General features: G+C 39.2%; 1 protein-coding gene and 2 pseudogenes across 1 annotated transcript in view; 1 reads left to right on the top strand and 2 right to left on the bottom strand.

Annotated features, from left to right (window-relative positions):
* The first annotated feature begins 676 nt into the window (after nucleotides 1-676).
* Nucleotides 677-21,058, top strand: part of CAPZA2 (capping actin protein of muscle Z-line subunit alpha 2) — a 56,873-nt gene continuing 36,491 nt past the window's right edge. Inside the window, exon 1 of the mRNA XM_019924982.3 lies at nucleotides 677-852. Coding sequence (XP_019780541.1) covers nucleotides 814-852 — 39 coding nt within the window. The 5' untranslated portion in view covers nucleotides 677-813. The remainder of the gene's footprint in view (nucleotides 853-21,058) is intronic.
* Nucleotides 1,012-12,158, bottom strand: LOC141279607 (RAB11-binding protein RELCH-like; annotated as a pseudogene).
* Nucleotides 12,533-14,604, bottom strand: LOC141279608 (RAB11-binding protein RELCH pseudogene; annotated as a pseudogene).

The raw sequence follows: 21,058 nt of genomic DNA on the forward strand, positions 1-21,058 counted from the left end.
TTCATGGGACATACTTATACTTAAAATATATGTTCATTGTTTATCTGAAATTCAACTTTTACTGGGCTTTTCTGTATTTAATCTGGCAACCCTATTCAGAAGGGTACGATCTATGTTTAACATAACTCTTTATTCCCCTGCAATAGTGCAGAGCCTTCCCCAACTTCTTAATATGTTCGTTTAAGGAACAGACAATGAGTTTCTTCAGAACTGAGGTTTCTCTGGCTTTTACTTAACATTGTATATCTCCAGAAGCGAACACAGTATCCCACACACAATAAAGAACCAGCAGTTATTTCTTTAATGAATATATCCAGAACATCTTCCAATTATGTACTGGGTTGTATGTGCATATTTTAAAGAAGGCCGAATATTTTTCTCGTAATCTTTTTTTTTTTAAACCAGAATGTTTAAAAGCTATTTGTGCACTTTCTCACATTTTAGCTGGCGGAGTTCAGGATTTGATGGGAGTATAATCAAGGGCTCAGCATGTACTCATCGCAGACTGGGTCCATACGGTCACTGGTGGGGAAAGAATCGTAGACTCAGGATACCGACAAGCCTGCCTCAGGCGGAAGTAAGCAACTCCTCCCGGTTCCTGGGCTTCGGAGGTACCCGCGCACGCGCACAGCCGTGCTCTGGCCCCGTGAGGCGGGCGGAGGGAGGCGGAGCTCACGGGGCGCGTGCGCGGCGGCCGGGGCTGTGGGCCCCTCCCTTGTCGGGGTCGCGCGGCGCGGAGGACCGCACCGAAAGGGGGAAGTCAGGTGGCCGCTGCTGCCGCCGCCGCCGCCGCGGTTTGTCGCCAGAAGGAAAATGGCGGATCTGGAGGAGCAGTTGTCTGATGAGGAGAAGGTAAGGGCCGCGGGGGCGGCAGAGCCCATCGGTCCGGGAAGCCAGTAGAGCCCCGCCGTATCAGCCCGGAGTCTGGCCGCCGGGGAAGGGCATTGGTCGGTGCCCCCGGCTGCCCTTCTTCCCCTCTCCTCGCTGCGCCCGAGTGCCTGCCCCTGTCAGTCACCCGAGGCCCCGCGCGGGGGCAGGTCTCCGCCAGGCCTGCTCGCTCCGCTCCTTGTAGGGTGTGTGCTCCGAAAATAGGTAGCGGGAGCTGGGCGGCGGCGGCGGCGGCGGCGGCGGGCGGGGGCCGGGGGCGCGGAGGGCGGCGGCCCCTGGGGACCCTCTCCCCGCGCATGGGCCACGGGGGCCCTGCGCCAGGGTCGGGGACTGCAGAGGGGTCTGGGTCCCGGCCTGGGAGCGGCCCAAGGACAGTACTCAGCCCGATGGCCTGGCCGGAGAGGGTGGCCGGGGTGAGGGCTAAGGGGGAAAAATTGCTTAGGAAGCAGACCTTGACTTCTCTCTTCTAATCTATCCTCCCACAAGCAAACTGCTTTCTTTCCTGGGTCCTACGTTTTTTTTCCTTTAGTCGTGGAAGTCTCTCTCTTTTTTTTTTTTTCTTTTTCGGTTTTAGCTGTAGGCAACGAAGTTGCTCATAAAAAGACACCCCCCTCCCCACGGTTGTTTGCTACTCTTGTTGGCAGTAGCCGCTCTGGGGGCCGACTTGGTAGCGCCCCGTGGTCCTGCTAGGACTTCTTCCGAAGAGGGGAGATTGTGGAACTCCTTTTACTGTATCTTAGATGCTGTGACAGCATTAGAACCAGATGAACGACTTAAGTTCTCAGGCATTTGAAGTAAGAAATCTGATCATTGAACTGGATCTCTCTTATTCGCGGTTTCCCTTGGCCTCTGTGAGGCCCCATTCTCCAGAGTGTGTTTTGGGACACAGGGGTACCCTCCTAATTTTAAGTATTTCCTGCACAGGTCCTTGATGTTTCTCAAACTCAGAAGTAACTGACATAACAATGAATAAGATAGTTAAAGTTTTCGAAGACTCCACTCTTAATTTAACAGGGCTCATTTTTAAGTTCCAAAGCAGTAAAGCCATGTATGAAACACAAAAAAATAACTGGTGTTTAAGAAATCCTCATGTAAGCCTACGGGTATTTTCGGTTGGAACGCTCTGCTCCAAGTGTTTTTATATCCTGTGTTCTTGTACTGAAATGTCATGTTCTGTCTTCTTCCCGATGTGAACGTGCAGCAGTCAGCCTTATCTTCAGTTCCGGAAATCTTTTTTACCTCTGTGCTCTTTGGTGAAAGTGATAATAAAACGACAAAATGGGGAGAGCAGCAAGATTCTCCATAATCCACAGTCCTGGTAGGCAGATCCCTGTATACACAAAAGTTGCTGTGCAGTATTCACACGTGTAATATTGGTAAATAACCATAAATGGGTAACTGAAAATGTATGCAGGTGCTCACACACATTTAAAATTAAGTAGTACTAAAAAGTTTTTTAAAGGGATTGTCATGTTTTTTATTCTGCTGTTGGTAAGTGGTGATTAGTAGCTCAAGTGGCTAGAAATCTAGCTGAGGAGAGAGTACTCAGTGTGGGAGTTAATATAGGCCTGCCATGTGTTGTAAAGACCTAAAATAGCAAAGTTTTTTCAAAATGATATGACAGGATTTCTTGTCATCCGGCACTCTCAGGGCACTGAGCTCCATAAAGGTGTGGGGCTGGGTGGGAAGGGGTCTTATTCTCTATGCTCGCCCAACACCATGTTTTAACAGTAAATGAATGAACACTCCAATTTGAAGGAATTTTGTGGGTTTGTTTTTATTTCGAGTTTTGTAAGACTATTCTGTGGATATTTTGCATATAAATTTCTGATCACATCTTTTAGTAATTTAAGAAAAATATTAACCAAACTGTGAGGTTAAATTGAAGTAACTGGTAAAGTGAAATTCTAACAGTCTTGTCACTTTATTTAAATGTTCTTTTTAATCTCTTGGGAGGAGGACCTTGCATATAGAATCAGAAATAGGATTTAAAGGTGTTATTTTTTAAACTAATATTTAAATCATTTTACTTTTCCTGCCACCTTGTTTGTAATTTTCAAAAATAAGTTTTTAATACTTAATTTAAAGCTCTTGGAATTTCCATTACTGACTGTGGAAGTAAGGAAGGGAAGCTGTTAAGACTTAGTAGTACCATACTTTGTATATGCCTGGTTCAGTTAGACAATACATTTGTTAATTTGTTGTAAATTTGAGCTAGGTTTGATTATTACCATTGCACAAATAAGTAAAATAAATTTTTAAAAGCTTTAAGTAATTCATGGAAGGACACCAAAGTAGGAAGTGCAAAGGCGGTATTTAAGCCTGAGTTTGTCTGAATCCAAAGTTGATGCTCTGTGACATTACACTTCTTAACAATTGATGATAGAATCCTTTTCTGGATTTACCTCTTTGTGTTAAATTTGACAGCTTAATTTGGAAAAGGGAGAAACAATAGTTCTCTTTGTTTTTAATAGAAATTGTAAATGCCAAACACTAAATAGTGTTGGGTTTTAAATTTAATTTGTGTTTGATCGTTTTAGAACAAAGTTCTAAAAAAAGACACATTTAAAAGTTTTATGCTGTTGGTGTAGTTTCATATATGTCCTGTGGTAGGAAGCATTTTAGAAATTAATCTAGAATAATATCTTTGCTTTCTTCAGTTATATACAGTTGCTTTTTGAGGATACCGGTATGAAATGTAATAACCTTTTCACTTTTGGCCACTGGGTTAGTAGGAAATAAAATTATCTTAAGAAGCACAATGAAGTTGTTTAGTTATTCATTTGTCGTGGTGTGTCCTACAGACCTTTTTACATAGTTACAGAAACTCTAGGTTAGAACAGTTCATGTTTTCCCCTCCTGGGTCAGCTGCACTGTACAGTAAAGCATTTTTTGTGATTGAAATTATATGAAATTGTGGTATAAGGCTCAGATAAGAACTATTCCCAAACTGCTCTCTAAGTGAGAAATCCTGGAAGTCACTTGAAGCTTTGGAAGACACCTTACCACCGCCCCCGCCCCCCACCAACCTCTTCTACCTTCCCCCAGTGAGTAGTGATCCACTCGCATAGCTTCAGCTTTTGTATCTTTGCAGATGTCTCAAGTACCTAGCTCAGCCCTGCTTCTCCCCTTAGCACTGGTCACACATTTTTATCTGCTGGTCCTCTTCCACAGAAGTCAGTTAAGGAGATATGCTCAGATGGAACCTGCCTGAAAGTAAATTCATAAACTCCCCTCCTCTCTGTCCCTACACAAAGCAGGGCAGATACCCATCTCTTTCTGCTCATATTTCTCTTTATGACTCTGTTCCCATTATTCAAGTTATCCAGGTTTTTAACTTCAGCTTTAACTTTTTTCCTCCTTGTGCTCTCTGTACCTTACACTTAGTTTCCAAACCTTGTCACTTCCATCAGAATATGTCTTACAGAAATTATTTCTTGCTTGAAAAGTTCATTTATATTAATATTTGATTTATAACCTCTCAATTGACCAGACGATTAACAATTTATGTTATGAACTACTGTTGTTTAGTAACAAACTTGTACTGTATGAACAGAATGCAAATTGATTGTACCTGTTCTGTGACTACACAGTTGAGGAAGAAACAAAGCTAAGGGAGGAAAAGTAAGGTTAGAAGAATGACTCATATCTGTTTTATTTGCCACTGCTGGACTTTTATTATAAACTTTCTAGACAAATCCCTCCATCTTCCTATCATTTTTCTACTCCCAAACTTTTAGTTGCTGCATCCTCCATTGCCTTTACAAGGAAGCCCAACTCTTGAAAATGGTGTTCATGTCCTTGTATTCCATTCTAACCTAAATAGTTCTGACATTTCCAATATATACTGTTATTTAATCATGCTGTGAATTCAAAGAGACCTGCATGCTAGTCCATGCCTAGCACATGGAGTAAATTATTTAATCTCTCAGCAGCTTCAGTTTCCTCTAAAATGTGGGGATATAACAAATTATATTCCCCATTAAACTTTTATAAGTGCACATGTTGCCTGGCATGTAATAAACACAATAAATTTTAGTTATTTTTCTCTGCTCATGACTTACCTGCTTTGAGCATTGGTACTGCTCCCCGATCTATCCCCTTTTTTGAAAGATGAAAAATTACTCTTCCTTCAAGATTTAGCTCAGATCACATGGCTAGTTTTCTCTCTCTCCTGAACAACTGTTTTCTCTCTCCTGAACGCTGAAACACATCATTAATGTTGAATACAGTTTTGCATAGTAGTTATCTGTTTACCTGTCTTTTTTCCTGTATTCTGTTGAATTCGTTAGTGCAGAAATGTCATCTTTAGCATCTGTCAGTGCAATGTATGTGATGAGTACAGTGGTTCAGTGAGTGAATGAACAAAGGAGTAATGAATTTACAAAATTAAGAAAAAAATAACAGTTTTATGAAAAGAAGTAGCATATAAAGGTAAGTTTTGGAGGGAAAATCTAGTATGCCTACATTTTTCACTTCTAAGTAGTGTTATAGATTTTAAAGATTTAGGTAGTTAAATGAAATTCCTGGTGCTCCTTGAGGTGCAGGTGGTGATACTGGCTATGGTTCAAATCACTTACACATGCTAAATTATAAGCAGTTTGTATACTTCTCCCCCACACACAATCATAATGTGGCTTCAGAAGTTTTGTTTGTATGTATTGATAAAAGCAATGTAAGCTGCCATTATATTCCATCATGATTAATGTAAAATCAGTAGTGTTCTTATTAACTAAAAAGTAAACTCAACCAGTAAGCGATTAATGTAGAAATTATTCATTCCTAATTTCATTCTGTAGGTGAATGAATTCTGTCATTGCACCAATAAAATGTAAAAATTCCTACAGCAAGCAGAAACTTGATAGCTGCTGCAGCATTAGTGGAGTTTTTTAGACTTTGCACACTAAAGCAAATTTGTAGTACATTCTCAGTGCATTGGGGAGTCATTTCTACTTAAAATAAAGGTGGTTATATACATAGAAGAACATGGTATATATTACAGAAAAATCCGAACGAACTTTTTGGCCAACCCAATAAAAACGCTTAGTACAAAGTAGTTTTTAAGGTTGAAAAGCATGATGGGAAAACTTGACCTGTGGTCCTGACCTAAAAGCTTAATTGCCTGAAGCAGTAATTTATTGCAAGAGATTGATGCATATCAAAGAAAATAGGGGTTCCATGGAACCACTTATAGTTGTCAAAAAAGGAGAATTTCATTAATTTTATTCTGAAGGGTAGAACTACAGTCTTCATATTCTTTCTCTTAAGACATTTATTTACATGCTCTACTGTGAACCCTATGGCTGAGAACTTCTCTTGCACATTTTAGTTCATAATGTTTCTACTGAAAATGAATAGAATTAATTTTTGAAAACTACCCCTACATTTATTCATTTATCAAATATACCATATTTCATTGATTTCACTACTCATCATTTTCCATATTTTAAGATCTCTGAAATCAGGCTGCATTGTACAATCATGGCTTGTGATACAGGTAGCATTTTTCCTTTTTTTAGTGACCCATGAAATTATGCATCTTTCATTGATTGTGAATCAGGGTAAGCAAGGATATAATGCAATAACAAACAAACTAAAATCTCAACGTGAGGGCGTTAGTGGTGGGGGCTTTTCGTGGCATCTCCTCACTCGTTCTGTGTGTGTCTAGTGTGGGTCAGCAGCAGAAGGGCCCTGCTCCGCAAAGTCACATAGTTGTAGGCTCTTGGAGGATTTCAGTCTAAACGTAGGCTTTTTGATATGATACATATGCACAATGGAATATTATTGAGCCATGAGAAAGGAGGATATCCTACCATTTGCAACAACGTGGACCTTGAGCACCTTGTGCTAAGTGAGATAAGTTAGAGAAAGACAAGTACTGTACAATATCACTTATATGTGGAATCTAAAAAAGTCAAACCTGTTTAAAAAAACAATAAAATGGTGGTTACCAGAGAATGGAGGGTGGGAGGGATAAGATTAATGGTGTTTAAGGGTACAGACTTGTAATGAGTAGTAAATAAACCATAGCGATCTGATGCACAGTATAATGAATATAGACAGTACCATTGTACTACAGTGATGTGATAAATATTGCTTTAGTCGCGATCATACTAGGTTATATAAATGTATGAAAGTAACAGGCTGTACACCTTAAATTTACAAAATGTAGCATGTGAAATTTACCTCTCCTCCCCCCGCCCCCCCCAAAAAAGTCTTAGGCTTTTTATCACTGTCCCCACACCAGTGGGAAAGAAATGCAATGAATACCATACTGGGTTTTAAAGCTCCCCCCCTACCCACACACACACTAAGAGACTCACTGCACTTCTGCTCAGATTTCAATTAGCTTAAGCAAGTTATATCTATAAACCTCATTTCAGAGGGGGCAGGGAAGAAGAAGAGAAATGCAGTATTTGTGAATAGCAGTAATGATTCTATAGATTAAGTTTTAGACTCACTGAAGGTTGGTGATTTGATTACCTGGTTGGTAGACACAGTGCAAGACTACAGATTCAAGGATGAATCAGACATATGTAACATATATATTATACAGGGTCAAAAAGCAATAAGTCCATGGACATTCAGAAGATGGAAAAGTTACTTCTGCCTAGGAGGATGGTAGGTATCAGTTGAGGTACAAGCTCATGTCAGAGAGCACAGCACAGGAAGAAAAAACAGAAAAGTGGGAATGAGCAGGAAATATGAGTTATATCTCAAGTACTTTGCAAGTAAGAGATGCAAAGATGAATTGTGCTGTTAAACAGCACAGATTTTCTCAGCCTCAGCACTATTGACATTTGGGCCAGATAACTCTTTGTTGTAGGGGTGTCCTGTGCATTTTAGGATGTTTGGGCATCCTTGGCCCACATGATGCCAGTAGCACCGCAGTCACGACAGTCACAAATGTCTCCTGTAGTACAAAATTGCCCCTGGTTGAGAACCACGGGTCTAGACAGACTGGAGCTAGTGAGACCAGTTGGGAAACTGAGTTAAGTGTTAGGACCAGATTTAAAGTAGTTTTACAAGACACGGAGGAAAAAAATGATTGCTAACATTTCAGAGTTGGAATCAACAAGACATGGTGAGTGAATGTAGAGAAAGGGAAGAATCAGCGGTAACTGAACATTAAAATCTGGTTGACTGGGGAGTGGAACCACCACTAACAGCTAAAGAACACACAGGAGAGAAGATGCACAGCTCGGGGGAATAATGGTGAATTTTGTTTGGGTTCTACTAAGTTTGAGATGCTAGCAGAATGTCTATGTGAACATGCGTAGCAGATAGGGAGATGTAGAAATGGAGCTTGGAAAGAGATCAGGCCCAGAGATTATATAGATTTGGAAATCCTCTCTGGGTTAAAGCCACGAGATTGGAATAGCTTTTAGGAGAACAAGTTCAGACATAGGGGAGGAGAGGGCAGAGAGCATATACTTTTGGATACTTTCATTTAAGGCATAAGAGAAGGAGAGAAACTAGAAGGTGAGGAGTGATCTTTGAAGTAGAAGTGTATACCTAGCACAGAGTAGGTGCTCATCTCACAGAACTTGAAGAGAATTTCCAGAAGGAGCAGTGAAGTATTGCAGAGAGATTAAAAAGGAATATAGAATTGAGAAGAGCCTTTGGCTTTAAGAGAAATGGATGAGAAACAAATTATATCTCCTATATGCCAATATCTACTGTATTAATTAATTTCTCAATTGTCAGAGCAACCTTGTTATTATCTGTATCTTGCGTATGGTAAGACTGGTGTAGATGAGGCCAACTATTTTAAGTGGTAGACTAGAGATCGTTGCTGGCCTTTAAGAGAGCAGTTTAATGGCCTTTCAGTCTGTGTACGTTGTAGTTCAGTTACCATACTCAAAGACCTCCCTCACCTTCTTTTGTATTCTTGCCTATCTCTGTTCCCTTAGCAGTTTGTACATACCTTTGTTATAACATTTACCCATTTTAATAGGTTTCCTGATGTTCTTATTTCCTGCGTTTTTCAGGGACAGGCCCTGTGTCTTATTCATCTTTGTAATTGCAGTAGAGTGTGTGGCATATATTATTATCAGTGACTTCAACTCTGGTTGCACATAAGAGTCAACTGGAGAGTTTATAAACAAACATGGATGCACAGGCTTGACTCATGGGTGAGCCCTGGAGCATCTGTACTTTTTTCAAAAAAAGTTTCCCAGATGGTTTGAATGTGCCACCAGGATTGAGTTTCACTGTATTAGGTGCTCAATAAATGTTGACTAAAGGATAAGAAGAGGAGACAGTAAGTATAAATTACTTTTTCCCCCTATATTAGTCTTTTAATTAATTTTTCAAGCTTTTTAAAATTGAAGTATAATTTACAGTATTGTATTAGTTTGGGGTGTACTTTTTGGGTGTACCATGAAGTGATTTGATATTTTTTACACGTTACAAAATGGTCACCACGATAAGTCTAGTTACCATTTGTCACCACGCAAAGTTGCTACAATATTATTGACTATATTCCCTATGCTACACATTATATCCCTGTGACTCATTTATTTTACAGCTGGAAGTTTGTACATCTTAATCGCCTTCCCCTATTAAAGTATAAATCATTCTTGAAAAAAATTCAGTAATGAAACCAAAGAGAAAGAGTAGATACTACTTCATTTTTTCCTACTGTTTCATTTTAGGGATACTTTTTTTTTTTAGATAGAAAAACTTTAGGAGTGTTTGTGGGCTGAGGTGAATGATTCAGAGGACAGAAAAAAATTGAAAATATAAATAATAGTTTGTATAACTTTCTCAGTTAATAATGCCTACTTTGGATTCATAGATTTCTTAATATTTTAAATAAATGGTAAAAACATATTTAAAGAAATAGTTGTTGAATTCAGTGGATGACCTAGTTGTAGATTAAGTGATATGGGCCCTGTTTTTAATTACTATTCCAAATGATAATTATAAAGGAAAAAAATTCTTAAGGAAAACATCAAAACAAATTACGTCTTTTACGTATACTCAGATTAAAATAAATTAGTCTATAACACAGACATGCAATTAATGATCACTTGATCATAAACTATTTAAATAATGATCGAGTTTTAAAAAGTATTTTTTCTATTTTTATTTTACTTTTAACTCTCAAAAAGGCATAGGGAATTTTTAGAGAGTTATGGGAAACAATGTCAAATAATTCTTGTAGTTGAAGTAGAAAAATTCATAATAGCTCTTTTTAACTTTACTGCTGGTCTCTAAGACAGTGACCCTTTTTGGGAATCACATTCCTTGAGAGTCAGGTGAGACCTATGATTCTTTTCTTCAGAGGACCAAATGCCTCAAATTTTGCATATACAGTCCCTTACAGGGCAGTGGGTACAATATCTGGCAGCCTATCAGAATCAGGTGGGGAGATTTTCAAAAATATAGATTTCTAGGTGTCAGTCCTCTGGAGATTGATTCAGTAGGTCTGGAATGGAACATGGGAATCTGTATTTTTTCAAAAGCTTTCCCAGCAAATCAACCAGGCATCCAGATTTGGGAAATCTCTGTGCTAGTGTCTCCTGCCTTGATCATGGAGGAGATAACTATGTGGGAAAATGTCCAATGTATGGAAATTAGAGGGGTTGTAGGCAGTGTTCTCAGATAAAATATAGGATGCCTGGTTAAATTGAATTTAAGATAAACAACAAATAATTTTTAGTATAAGTATTCCCAGTGCAGTATACTTTGGGGCTAATGTAGAGTGCAGGGCTGTTCGCCTCTAGATTTAATGGTTCCAGATAGCAATTTTTTGTGGTGTGCATGTGCTTTTGTGCACAGGCACTGTCTGCTTTTTATACTTTTATCCCCTTTTTTTTAGTTGCTCAAAGCTTTTTAAAATTTTTGTCAGCTTAATATATTTATATCTGCTTTGGTGAAGACTCCATTTTTTGCTAAAGAATTAATGTTTTCTACAGACAGTCAAAATCTCCTGGATTTTACCTTCGTGTTGGTAAAAATTTTGCCAATTTACAGTGCCCAGCAAAAGCATCAGAAAAATCTGGAGAATTCATAGACACAGGTAGTTGAAGTAACATTAATTTTGTCAACAGCTTCTATAAATTGTGCCAATTGATTGACAACCTGTGGTAAATTCCCCCACCTTGTTGTACTTTCCTGTTCTAGCTGGTAATCATAAAGTTGAAGTAGCACTGCCAGATGCTCACATCTTCCAGTAACAGACATATCTTAAAGAGGCAATGAAGGCCAAGGGAATCTAGTCACTTCTGTCTTTGGCATTTCACCATGAAGCTTGGCTTTACTTGACAAAGATGCTTTCTATACAGTAATGCAAAGACTGACAGAATGAAGGACTGCAAGGCAGAAAGCTACATATGGAGTTTATTTGCATTCAGCCCACCTTCCCTTTGTTCTCCTCCCCTGAGAAGTTCTTCAGTCTTACTCAGCAGTGTAGGTATAAGATAAGATTGTAAATTTTAAGAGTGTAGTCCTAAAATTATAGTCCAGGTAGCACAGGGTGATAAAAACACTTGATGTGTTCTATTCTTTCTGAGGGATCTGTTCTTTCTGAGGAACCTATTTTTCCTGAGGGATCACCCAGGACCAAAAGCAGCAATTCAGTATTCTGTTGATATTTGTCTGGATCATCAGTCTATGCCATAATGTTACCAAGGATTTTGATCACAGCTTCTTATACCAAATGTGCTTATCTTCCATTTACATCTGTTGCAGCACTTAAAGAACCAAGGAGGGCTTCCCTGGTGGTGCAGTGGTTGAGAGTCTGCCTGCTGATGCAGGGGACACGGGTTCGTGCCCCGGTCCAGGAAGATCCCACATGCGGTGGAGCGGCTGGGCCCGTGAGCCATGGCCACTGGGCCTGTGTGTCCGGAGCCTGTGCTCCACAATGGGAGAGGCCACAACAGTGAGAGGCCCGTGTACCGCAAAAAAAAAAAAAGAACCAAGGACTTGGGAACTTCTTTAGAAAAGTAAGGCATCGTTACTCCACAGGATTTAGCCACAGGTAGTCCTTTTTCTGGGTATCGTGACTAATCTCTTTCCATCACTGTGGTAGTTTGGCTTCTACACATATTTATTGGTCCAACATCATGTGCAAATGCCACATAATTCATCAGTATTACTTGCTTTGCTCATCACCTGGTCTCAATCAAATTGAAAATTGTGTAGAGAAACTGATTGCTCTCTGTTGGCTCAGGCTGTAAGATGCGCTACACAATATGAGGGGCACCAGCTCCTCTCTGTTGCCTGCAGCACATGAGGAACAATTTGTGCAGGCAGCTTCCCATCGTTAACATAGTACTTTTTTCACTGCAATTTGAGACACTTCTGATCCTAGGTGACTATCTGCTGACATTCACAAAAAGAAAGTAACGTGTGGTGGAAAGCAGGAGACAATTTCTTGTAAGATTATCAAAGGTGAACTGTTTTTTGTTTTTTTTTTTTTTGCGGTACGCGGGCCTCTCACCAATGTGGCCTCTCCCGCCGCGGAGCACAGGCTCCAGATGCGCCGGCTCAACGGCCATGGCTCACGGGCCCAGCCGCTCCGCGGCATGTGGGATCTTCCCGGACCGGGGCACGAACCGTGTCCCCTGCATCCCCTGCATCGGCAGGCGGACTCTCAACCACTGCGCCACCAGGGAAGCCCGAGTGAACTGTATTTTTACTCAGTGGAGAAGATAGCATTCCTTCCTTTCGTAGGGAAAGGATTTGGTAAATTCTCTCTAAGAATAGTGGAATCAACTTTGTCTGATATGGAAAGGTGACTGTCCTTACGTTTTCCCTTGTCTGAACGATTTAATGATTTACAACTGAATTCTGCCCATTTTCTTCAGATGTTTGTGAGGATTCTGATCCAAAGAAGTCTGAGCAGTCACAAACTGCCACGATGGCACAGTGGTCATTTTAGAGGAGGTCCATTTCACTTTCAGGCCTTCTAGTTTGCTCCATCAAAGACCCTTTCTAACTACTTAATAAACCAACTTTATCTTCTTATTTCTGAACTAGCAAGGCGTTCTCTGTAGGCCAAGGAATAGAGAAGAGTGGAGGAAGGTTGCCTAAAATTGTGGAAGAGCCTGAAATTCATCTTCCACTCCACTGGCCACATACACAAGATTTTTCCCAGTTAGTCACTTAGTAGACTTGCAGTAAGTCTGGAGGTTTTGAAATGTTTAATCTGCATCATCCAATAATTGAAAATCTTGATCTTTATTTTCATCTGAGAAGTTTATTGATGTAAGCTTGTAGTTATTCTTAAATAAAAATTCATTTCCTAGGAATTTTAGAGCTCTTTTTTCAAGAGATTTGATTTGTAATTTTTTTGTTCCTATAAAAGAACGTTGTTTTCTGCAGCCTTTGTCAGATTGACTCAGCTCCTTCCCTTTTTTTTAATGTTGTAAATATAACTGTCAAATTTTACCCTCCTCCCTTCAAATACATGGAGGATCGGAAACTAGATAAGCACACTTGTGAATTTATGTCTGAAATAAAAATAGGGAAGATATACGAAGAATCTCTCTTATGCCCTTCTAATGTTGGGACTATATATCAGCTTATTTGCTTGCTTAAAATATATTTTAAATAACTGAGTTCCTTGCTTCTTGGTCCCCAGTTATATCTTAAATTTGAGCTTCACAGATAAGTGAGATCCGGTTTATTTGCCTCCTCTGCGCTCTGTTGGTGAGGGAGGGGTTCCTGCTGTAGGGTTATGGAGATGGCTGAACACACAGCACCTGACATTGGAAAGATGCGGTGAATAGCAGTCTATTAATACAAATACTCAGTCCAGGAGATAGGGACACAGTGGAGGGAACAGAGTGAACAAGCAGAGGCCAAGGGAGGCAAGCTTTGTAGTATCAAGAAGGTAGAGTGAGGGTTCCAGCAGGAGGATGTGATTGGCTAGTTTGAATAGTTCCACAGGCTGGCAGGGAACTGAAGCCCCATACTCAGGGATGAGCAGGAACTGTGCCTGTTCCCTGTAATAAAGAGGGTTGTCTGGCTAGGGACCTTATCTGCAGGAGGAGATTGAGGATGGGAACTTGCAGTTAGGCCGTTCAAGGTCCTTCCGTTTTTCCCCAGATGTCAAGGCACACGTAATACTGGGCTTTAATTTTAGGCCTTATACTACAGTTCTCAGTAGTAGTACTGATCTTTTATCAGAAGTGTATGCTAATGATTGCTGTATTGAATAATACATCAAGAAGTTTTTAATAGCATAATTTGACCTTTGAGTTTTCCTTTCTGTGTGACCTTTTCTTTGACAATTTGCAAAGTTTAAGATATTCTGCTGCTGTGTACAATTTAGTCACAGTAGATGAAAGGTGGCCAAAACATACATGCAGTGATATGGAGGCATGAAAGAAGAGTTCTTGTCTGAAAGACTGAATGGAGTGGTGAGGCTCTAGTATTGTATAGGTGGGATGAGAAAAAGCGTGGGTTGGTTGTAGGAGCTATCAAGTAGCAGAAAGAGTAAAAAGGTAATAGCTGTTAATTGAGTGCTTACTCTGTGCCAAGTACTTTTCTAAATGTATTACCTCATTTACTGCAGGTGAGGAAACTGAATTTAATTTGCTTTTGGTCCTATAGGTAGAAGTCAGTGGAGCTGTAGTCTGAGTACATACAGTCTTATTTAGGGTTTATGCTGTTAACAGTACATTTTACAGCCTTTGAATACAGAAAGGCCTTATATGTCATGCTAAGGACTTTGGACTTACCTTGTTGGCAGTGGGCCACCATTAGATGATTTTAAGCAGGAAAGAAAATGATCGGAACTTTCATTGAAAAATATCAATCTGGTGGCAGAGTGGAAAATGACTTTCGGAGAAAGATGAGATTAGAGGCAGGGCAGTTATTGTAACAATCCAGAAAGGGAATGGGTCCGAATGAAATAGAATCAAAGAAAAGGAGATTGGATTTGAGCAAGACAGACAGACACTTGATAATGTGGCTGACTGTGGGAGAAAGGGAGAAATGTGGAATTGAATGTAGGTGGTGCCGATAATTTTATGAAGAACAGAGGGAGTAGGTTTGGGTGAGACAGTCAGGCATTTAATGGAGATTTCTAATAAATGAGTTACATTTAGAAAAATGGATCTTGATCTTGAGAGAGGTTGTGATAGGTATATAGATTTGAGAGCCATTGTTATGTGGTGATAATAGAAGCAGTGGAAGTAAATGAGATTACCCAGATATTTTGGTTGTTTCTTCTGAACCATCATAGAAAGATGCTATATTGGGAGGCGGCTCTGAAAAGCCTTGGACTTCATCTGAAGAATTCATTCAAATCCCAAATCTGGATCTCTGTTTTCTCTTTTCATGAATTAAAGGTAATAACAGCCATCTAGGAAAGTAACTGTAGATGATATTTTATTTTATCTAACAGACCACAGGGGTTTTAAAAGGTTAAGAAATGATGATATATTTCATCTCCCTTAATTTACCTATGAGAAATGGAGATTTAGAGAAGTTAAATCAAAACCTGGGTACAGATGGTTTGTCTTAGCTTAGATGAAAACCCAGATCTTAACTGCACATTGCCACCACAGAACTAGGAACTGGCTTTTTCTCCTGTTTTGCTACCACTGGTTTTTGAGGTAAGCAGAGTACAGAGGGAAGGGATGATTTCCAAGGGAGGAGAAAGGATGTTGGCATGTGGGAACTGAATGCACTGCAGAAAACACAGAAATGCATGGGCGTAAGCCACAGCTGTACCACTGTAGGGCACAAAGAAGCATTTCACGTGTAATGTGAAAATGCCTGTATTCCAGAGCTAATTTTAGGAATACTGAACTATACTAATGCAGATATATTTATTCTCTACTACTGTTACTGCTCATACTAATATATTCACCCAAGTTTACGTAGCTAATGAGTAGTAGAAATGAAAATCCAACTCATTCAATCTGACTCCAGAGGTCATACACTTTACTGCTTCCTTATATTAGCATAAGTTTTTATGGTTTTGAATGTACATTATTTAAAAATTAACTGTCTACATACAGAATTCCATTAGTGATAACTCTTAGAATGCTCATTTCATTAAAATACTATATTCCCTGACCATCCTAAATAAATGAGAGTTTATTCTTGCTTATAGATTGATTCAACATTGATTCAACAAAAACTACCTACCAAGTTTAGAGTATAGGGCTGCCTACTGATATTATTGAATATTCAGAAGTTCCTTGAGGAAGTTACATTTTTGCAGTTACTACCTGAATGCTGACTACTAAATTCATTAGACACTTTTCAGAATTATCTTTGGAATTTATTAAAAATTATGATGTGTTTTTCATGTCCCAGACTGAAAAAAAGTAATTCACACTTTAAAAATAGTACTGAAAATAGTTACTTTCCTTTTTTTCTTTCTTTTATTTGTTTATTTATTTGGTTCAGTGGGACAAAGAAGTCCATTTTAACAAATAGCATTAGGATGGCTTATTTATCCTTATGACGATGTAATAAAAAATGGATCTCCATCCCACATCATATACAGAAATCAGTCCCATATAGATTAATGGCCTAAATTCAAAGAGCAAAACTTTTTTTTTTTTTTTTTTTTTTTTTTTTTGCGGTACGCGGGCCTCTCACTGTTGAGACCTCTCCCGCTGCGGAGCACAGGCTCCGGACGCGCAGGCTCAGCGGCCATGGCTCACGGGCCCAGCCGCTCCGCAGCATGTGGGATCTTCCCGGACCGGCGCGCAAACCCGTGTCCCCTGCATCGGCAGGCCGACTCTCAACCACTGCGCCACCAGGGAAGCCCCAAAGAGCAAAACTTGAAGAAACTTTAGGAAAAATGTAAGAGAAAATCCCCACAATTTAAGAGTAGAGAAGGAATATTTTTCCCCACTCTCTAAATACTTCACTGTGTTTAGGGCTGTCTCTTATATAACCACAGTACAATTATCAAAATCAAGAAATTTCACATTGATACAACATTATTGTCTCATCTACAGACCCTATTCACATTTCACCAATTGCTCCAATTAGATCCAGGATCTAATCCAGGATCGCATTGAATTTTGTTGTAGTGTCTCCTTGGTCTTTAATCTGGAACAGTTTCTCAGCATTGTTTGTCCTTCATGACCTTACCACTTTGGAAGAGTGCAAAATGGTTATTTTGTAGACTGTACCTCAATTTCAGTTTATTTGATGTTTCCTCATGATTAGATCAGCCTATGAAGTTTTGGCAGGAGCATAACAAGTGATGTTGTATCCTCAGTACATCCTACTAGGAGGCACAGTTTTTACTATTATGATAACTTAGGTCATTTGGTAAAGGTGGTGTGGCAAGTTTCCTCAATATAAAGTTACTGTTTATCCCTTAATTAAGTATCATGTAGAAAGATTCATTCACATTGTGTAAATATGCTCTTAGACTTTTACCCATTAATTTTAGCATCTCTTGATGATTTTTGCCTGCAACAATTACCATTGTTGGTCACCCCAGGTGATTTTCTAATTCAATCATTCCTTCTACATTAATTGAAATTCTACTGTAATGAAGAGCTTCCCCCCGTTTGTTCAGTCATTTCTTTATGTCAATATGGACTCATGGATTCTTATTTTATTCTGTGGGTTGCTATCATTATTTAATTTGTTGCTTGAATTGTAGCCCATAAGAAAAAGTACAAAACAAAAAGTTTAGTAGTATTTTTGTGTTATCTCAGAAAGTTGATGGGCAGAAATTACTTTTTCTCAGAGATAGTGTATACTAACATTTTGGATATTGTTTTGAATATACTGCTTTGTCTTCTGCATAAGTAACTTTAGAGTATCTGCTTTTTTCCAAGAAGCACAACAGAGTGGAACATACTTTTTATGTTTATCTTTTTGTATGTTTTATACCAAGTAATGTTTGGATCCTAGAGAAAGCAAAGAAAAAATATAGCTCTTTTAGCTTCTAGCTCTATATTAGTAGGTTAACTTTTAAAAAAAATAAATTTATTTATTTTATTTATTTATTTTTGGTTATGTTGGGTCTTCATCGCTGTGCACGGGCTTTCACTAGTTGCGGTGAACGGGGGCTACTCTTCGTTGCAGCAGGCAGGCTTCTCATTGCAGTGGCTTCTCTTGTCGCAGAGCACGGGCTCTAGGCACGTGGGCTCAGTAGTTGTGGCGCACGGGCTTAGTTGTGGCATGTGGGATCTTCCTGGACCAGGGCTTGAACCTTTGTCCCCTGCATTGGCAGGCGGATTCTTAGCCACTGTGCCACCAGGGCAGTCTCAGGTTAACTTTTTAAAACTGTTCTTCTTAATGTGATTGTTATGAAGTATGCCTATAAACTGCCAGTCACTGACATAGGTAAGAGTTAATCTCCCATCTAGCCAAACCTTCCCAACAAAACCAAGGTATCCTCCCTCTCGCAATCTAGAATTACAGTTTAGAAATAAAATAAAAGTAATAACTCTTGGGCTTCCCTGGTGGCGCAGTGCCCCGGTCCGGGAAGATCCCACATGCCGCGGAGCCTGCGCGTCTGGAGCCTGTGCTCCACAGCGGGAGAGGCCACAACAGTGAGAGGCCTGCGTACCGGGGAAAAAAAAAAAAAAGTAATAACTCTTTCCTGAATCCTACTCCAATTTAGAAGGACTTGACTTCGAATAATATCACGTGGAGGAAGACGGTGGTTAATGTAGGAGATTTTGCTGTGGGCCTTAGGGATGTATCTAATGATTCACTGGGCTCATCCAGAAAAATGATAGTATTCCCAGGGGTAAATTGAGTATAGCTCCATATGTGTTAACTTGTGTAACCTTTTTTCTTTCTTGGATTTGGAAGTGGCTAGAATAAATAATTTTTAAAATTAAAAAAATGTCTGCTAGGAAGGATGGATGTAGGGGAATGTTCAGTCTGTAGCAGTGTTTAGAAAATACCCAGATGATTGAACAGTTTCGCAGGAAGACAATTAAGCCTTTGCTGTGGTGGACACTTTCTTTTCTTCAGCACCTGAGAAATCCAAAAAACAGATTCTTCTTAGCTTGTGAAATTCACAAAGACCAGATTAAGATACTTCAGGCATAGCTGGTAAAGTCCAAGTTGTGTTTTGGGTTCTCAGCCAGACAGCTCCCATGACTTCTCAACCCTCAGTGGCACTTCTTTTGACCCACCATTCATTTTGGATATTGTGAGCAATCTACACTCTTTTTGGTTACTGTATGCATTTTGTGCAATAGTAAGGGCAAACAAGTCTGTAAGATAAAACTATAGAGCATTTTTGCTTTCTAGGTGAAAACCCAAAATAGAACTGACTAAAAGTCTAAATGATATGTACCTTTTTTTGAAACAACTAAAAAATTTAAAGCTCAACAGTTAATCATATCACTAAATATGCTATACTGTATATATATATATATATATACTGCTTGCTATCAGTACTTTAATTTTTTCAGTTTTATTGGTAGGGTGTAAGTCATTAGAAGTGTTAAAAACAATTTCCTCAAAATTCTAAAAGTTTCCAAAAGAAATATTTGATAAATTCATCAACAGGTTACCACAATTTTTATTTGTTGCCTGTGGTAGTGATTAAGACTTTGTTTTAAATGCTTTCTAACATTTACCCCAGTAGAAGAGAGGGAGGAATAAGGGAACAAAGGAAATTAAGACATTTTATGGAAACATAATAGATGCCAATGTATATTTAGTATGACTGTCTTCCATTCCCAACTCCACCCTCGCCTTTTTAAAATCACTTTTTTATATTTTCATTTTTGATTTTAATAATACTTTTAAACAGTTTAGAAGAAAATAATTTTTTTTATAAATGTATTTTTTTTTTGGCTGTATTGGGTCTTTGTTGCTGCGCGCAGGTTTCTCTAGTTGCGACGAGTGGGGGCTGCTCTTAGTTGCGGTGTGCGGGCTTCTTGTTGCGGTGGCTTCTCGTTGCGGAACATGGGCTCTAGGTACGCGGGCTTCAGTAGTTGTGGCACTCAGGCTCAGTAGTTGTGGCTTGCGGGCTCTAGAGTGCAGGCTCAGTAGTTGTGGTGCACAGGCTTAGTTGCTCCACAGCATGTGGGATCTTCCTGGACCAGGGATTGAACCCGTGTCCCCTGCATTGGCAGGCGGATTCTTAACTACTGCGCCACCAGGAAGCCCAGAAGAAAATAATTTTGAAAACACATGAAATATATATTTTTAATTAACATATCGTAAAATACCCCCTTCTCTTTTTTTTTTATGACTTTCAACACATGTGTAGATGCATGTAACCATTACCAAAATCGAGATATGGAGTAATTCCATCACCCCCCAAAACTCTCCAATTTTCTTCCTTTCCCTCATTTCTCCCATTGTGTTCACACCCATCCCCACTCCTCCTCCCTGCCCCTGGCAGCCATTGATCTGTTCTCCATTGCTATAAAATATTGTTTATTGGAGAATGTCATGTAAATGGTATCTTATATCATTGCCATGTAACCATCTGAGAATGGTTTCTTTCATTCAGCATAAGGCTTTTGAGATTCATCCAAGTTGTTGCATGTATTCATAGTTTGTCCCTTTTCATTGCTGAGTAGTATTCCATTGCATAGACACATTATTGTTTATCCATTCACCCATAGGTGGACATTTAGGTTGTGGATAGTTTCTAGTTTTGAACAATTTTCAATCGATTTTTGTGGGAACATAGGGTAGATACCTGGAAGTGGGATTGTTGTGTCATATGATGTGTGTTTATAAGAAATTGCTAAACTGTTTTCGGTACCAATTGTACCATTTTGCATTGCCACAGAAATGTATTAGAGCTTCAGTTGTTTCACATTGGTATTATCAATCTTCTTTATTTTAGCCGTTCTATTAGGTATATAGCGGTATTTTATGATTTTAATATTGATTTCCTAAATGATTAATGATATTACACATCCTTTTGTGCATGTATCTGTCTTCTGCATATCCTTTTTGGTGAAGTGTGTTCAAGTCTTTTGTTCACTGTTTTCTTACTGTTGAGTTTTGATAGTATATGTTCTAGATACAAATTCTTTATTGGATATGTGATTTGCTGATATTTTCTCCAGTTTGTAGCTGTCTTTTCATTCTTTTAACAATGTCTGTAATGGAGCATAAGTTTTTAATTCCAATGAAGTCCAGTTTATCAGTTTTTTTAATGGGTCATGGTTTTAGTATCATGTCTAATAACTTTTGGCCTAACCCCAGGTCATGAAGGTTTTCTTCTGTTTCCTTTTAATTTTTTGTTAAG

Source organism: Tursiops truncatus, chromosome 9 (genome assembly GCF_011762595.2).
Source record: "Tursiops truncatus isolate mTurTru1 chromosome 9, mTurTru1.mat.Y, whole genome shotgun sequence".
Lineage (NCBI taxonomy): Eukaryota > Metazoa > Chordata > Mammalia > Artiodactyla > Delphinidae > Tursiops > Tursiops truncatus.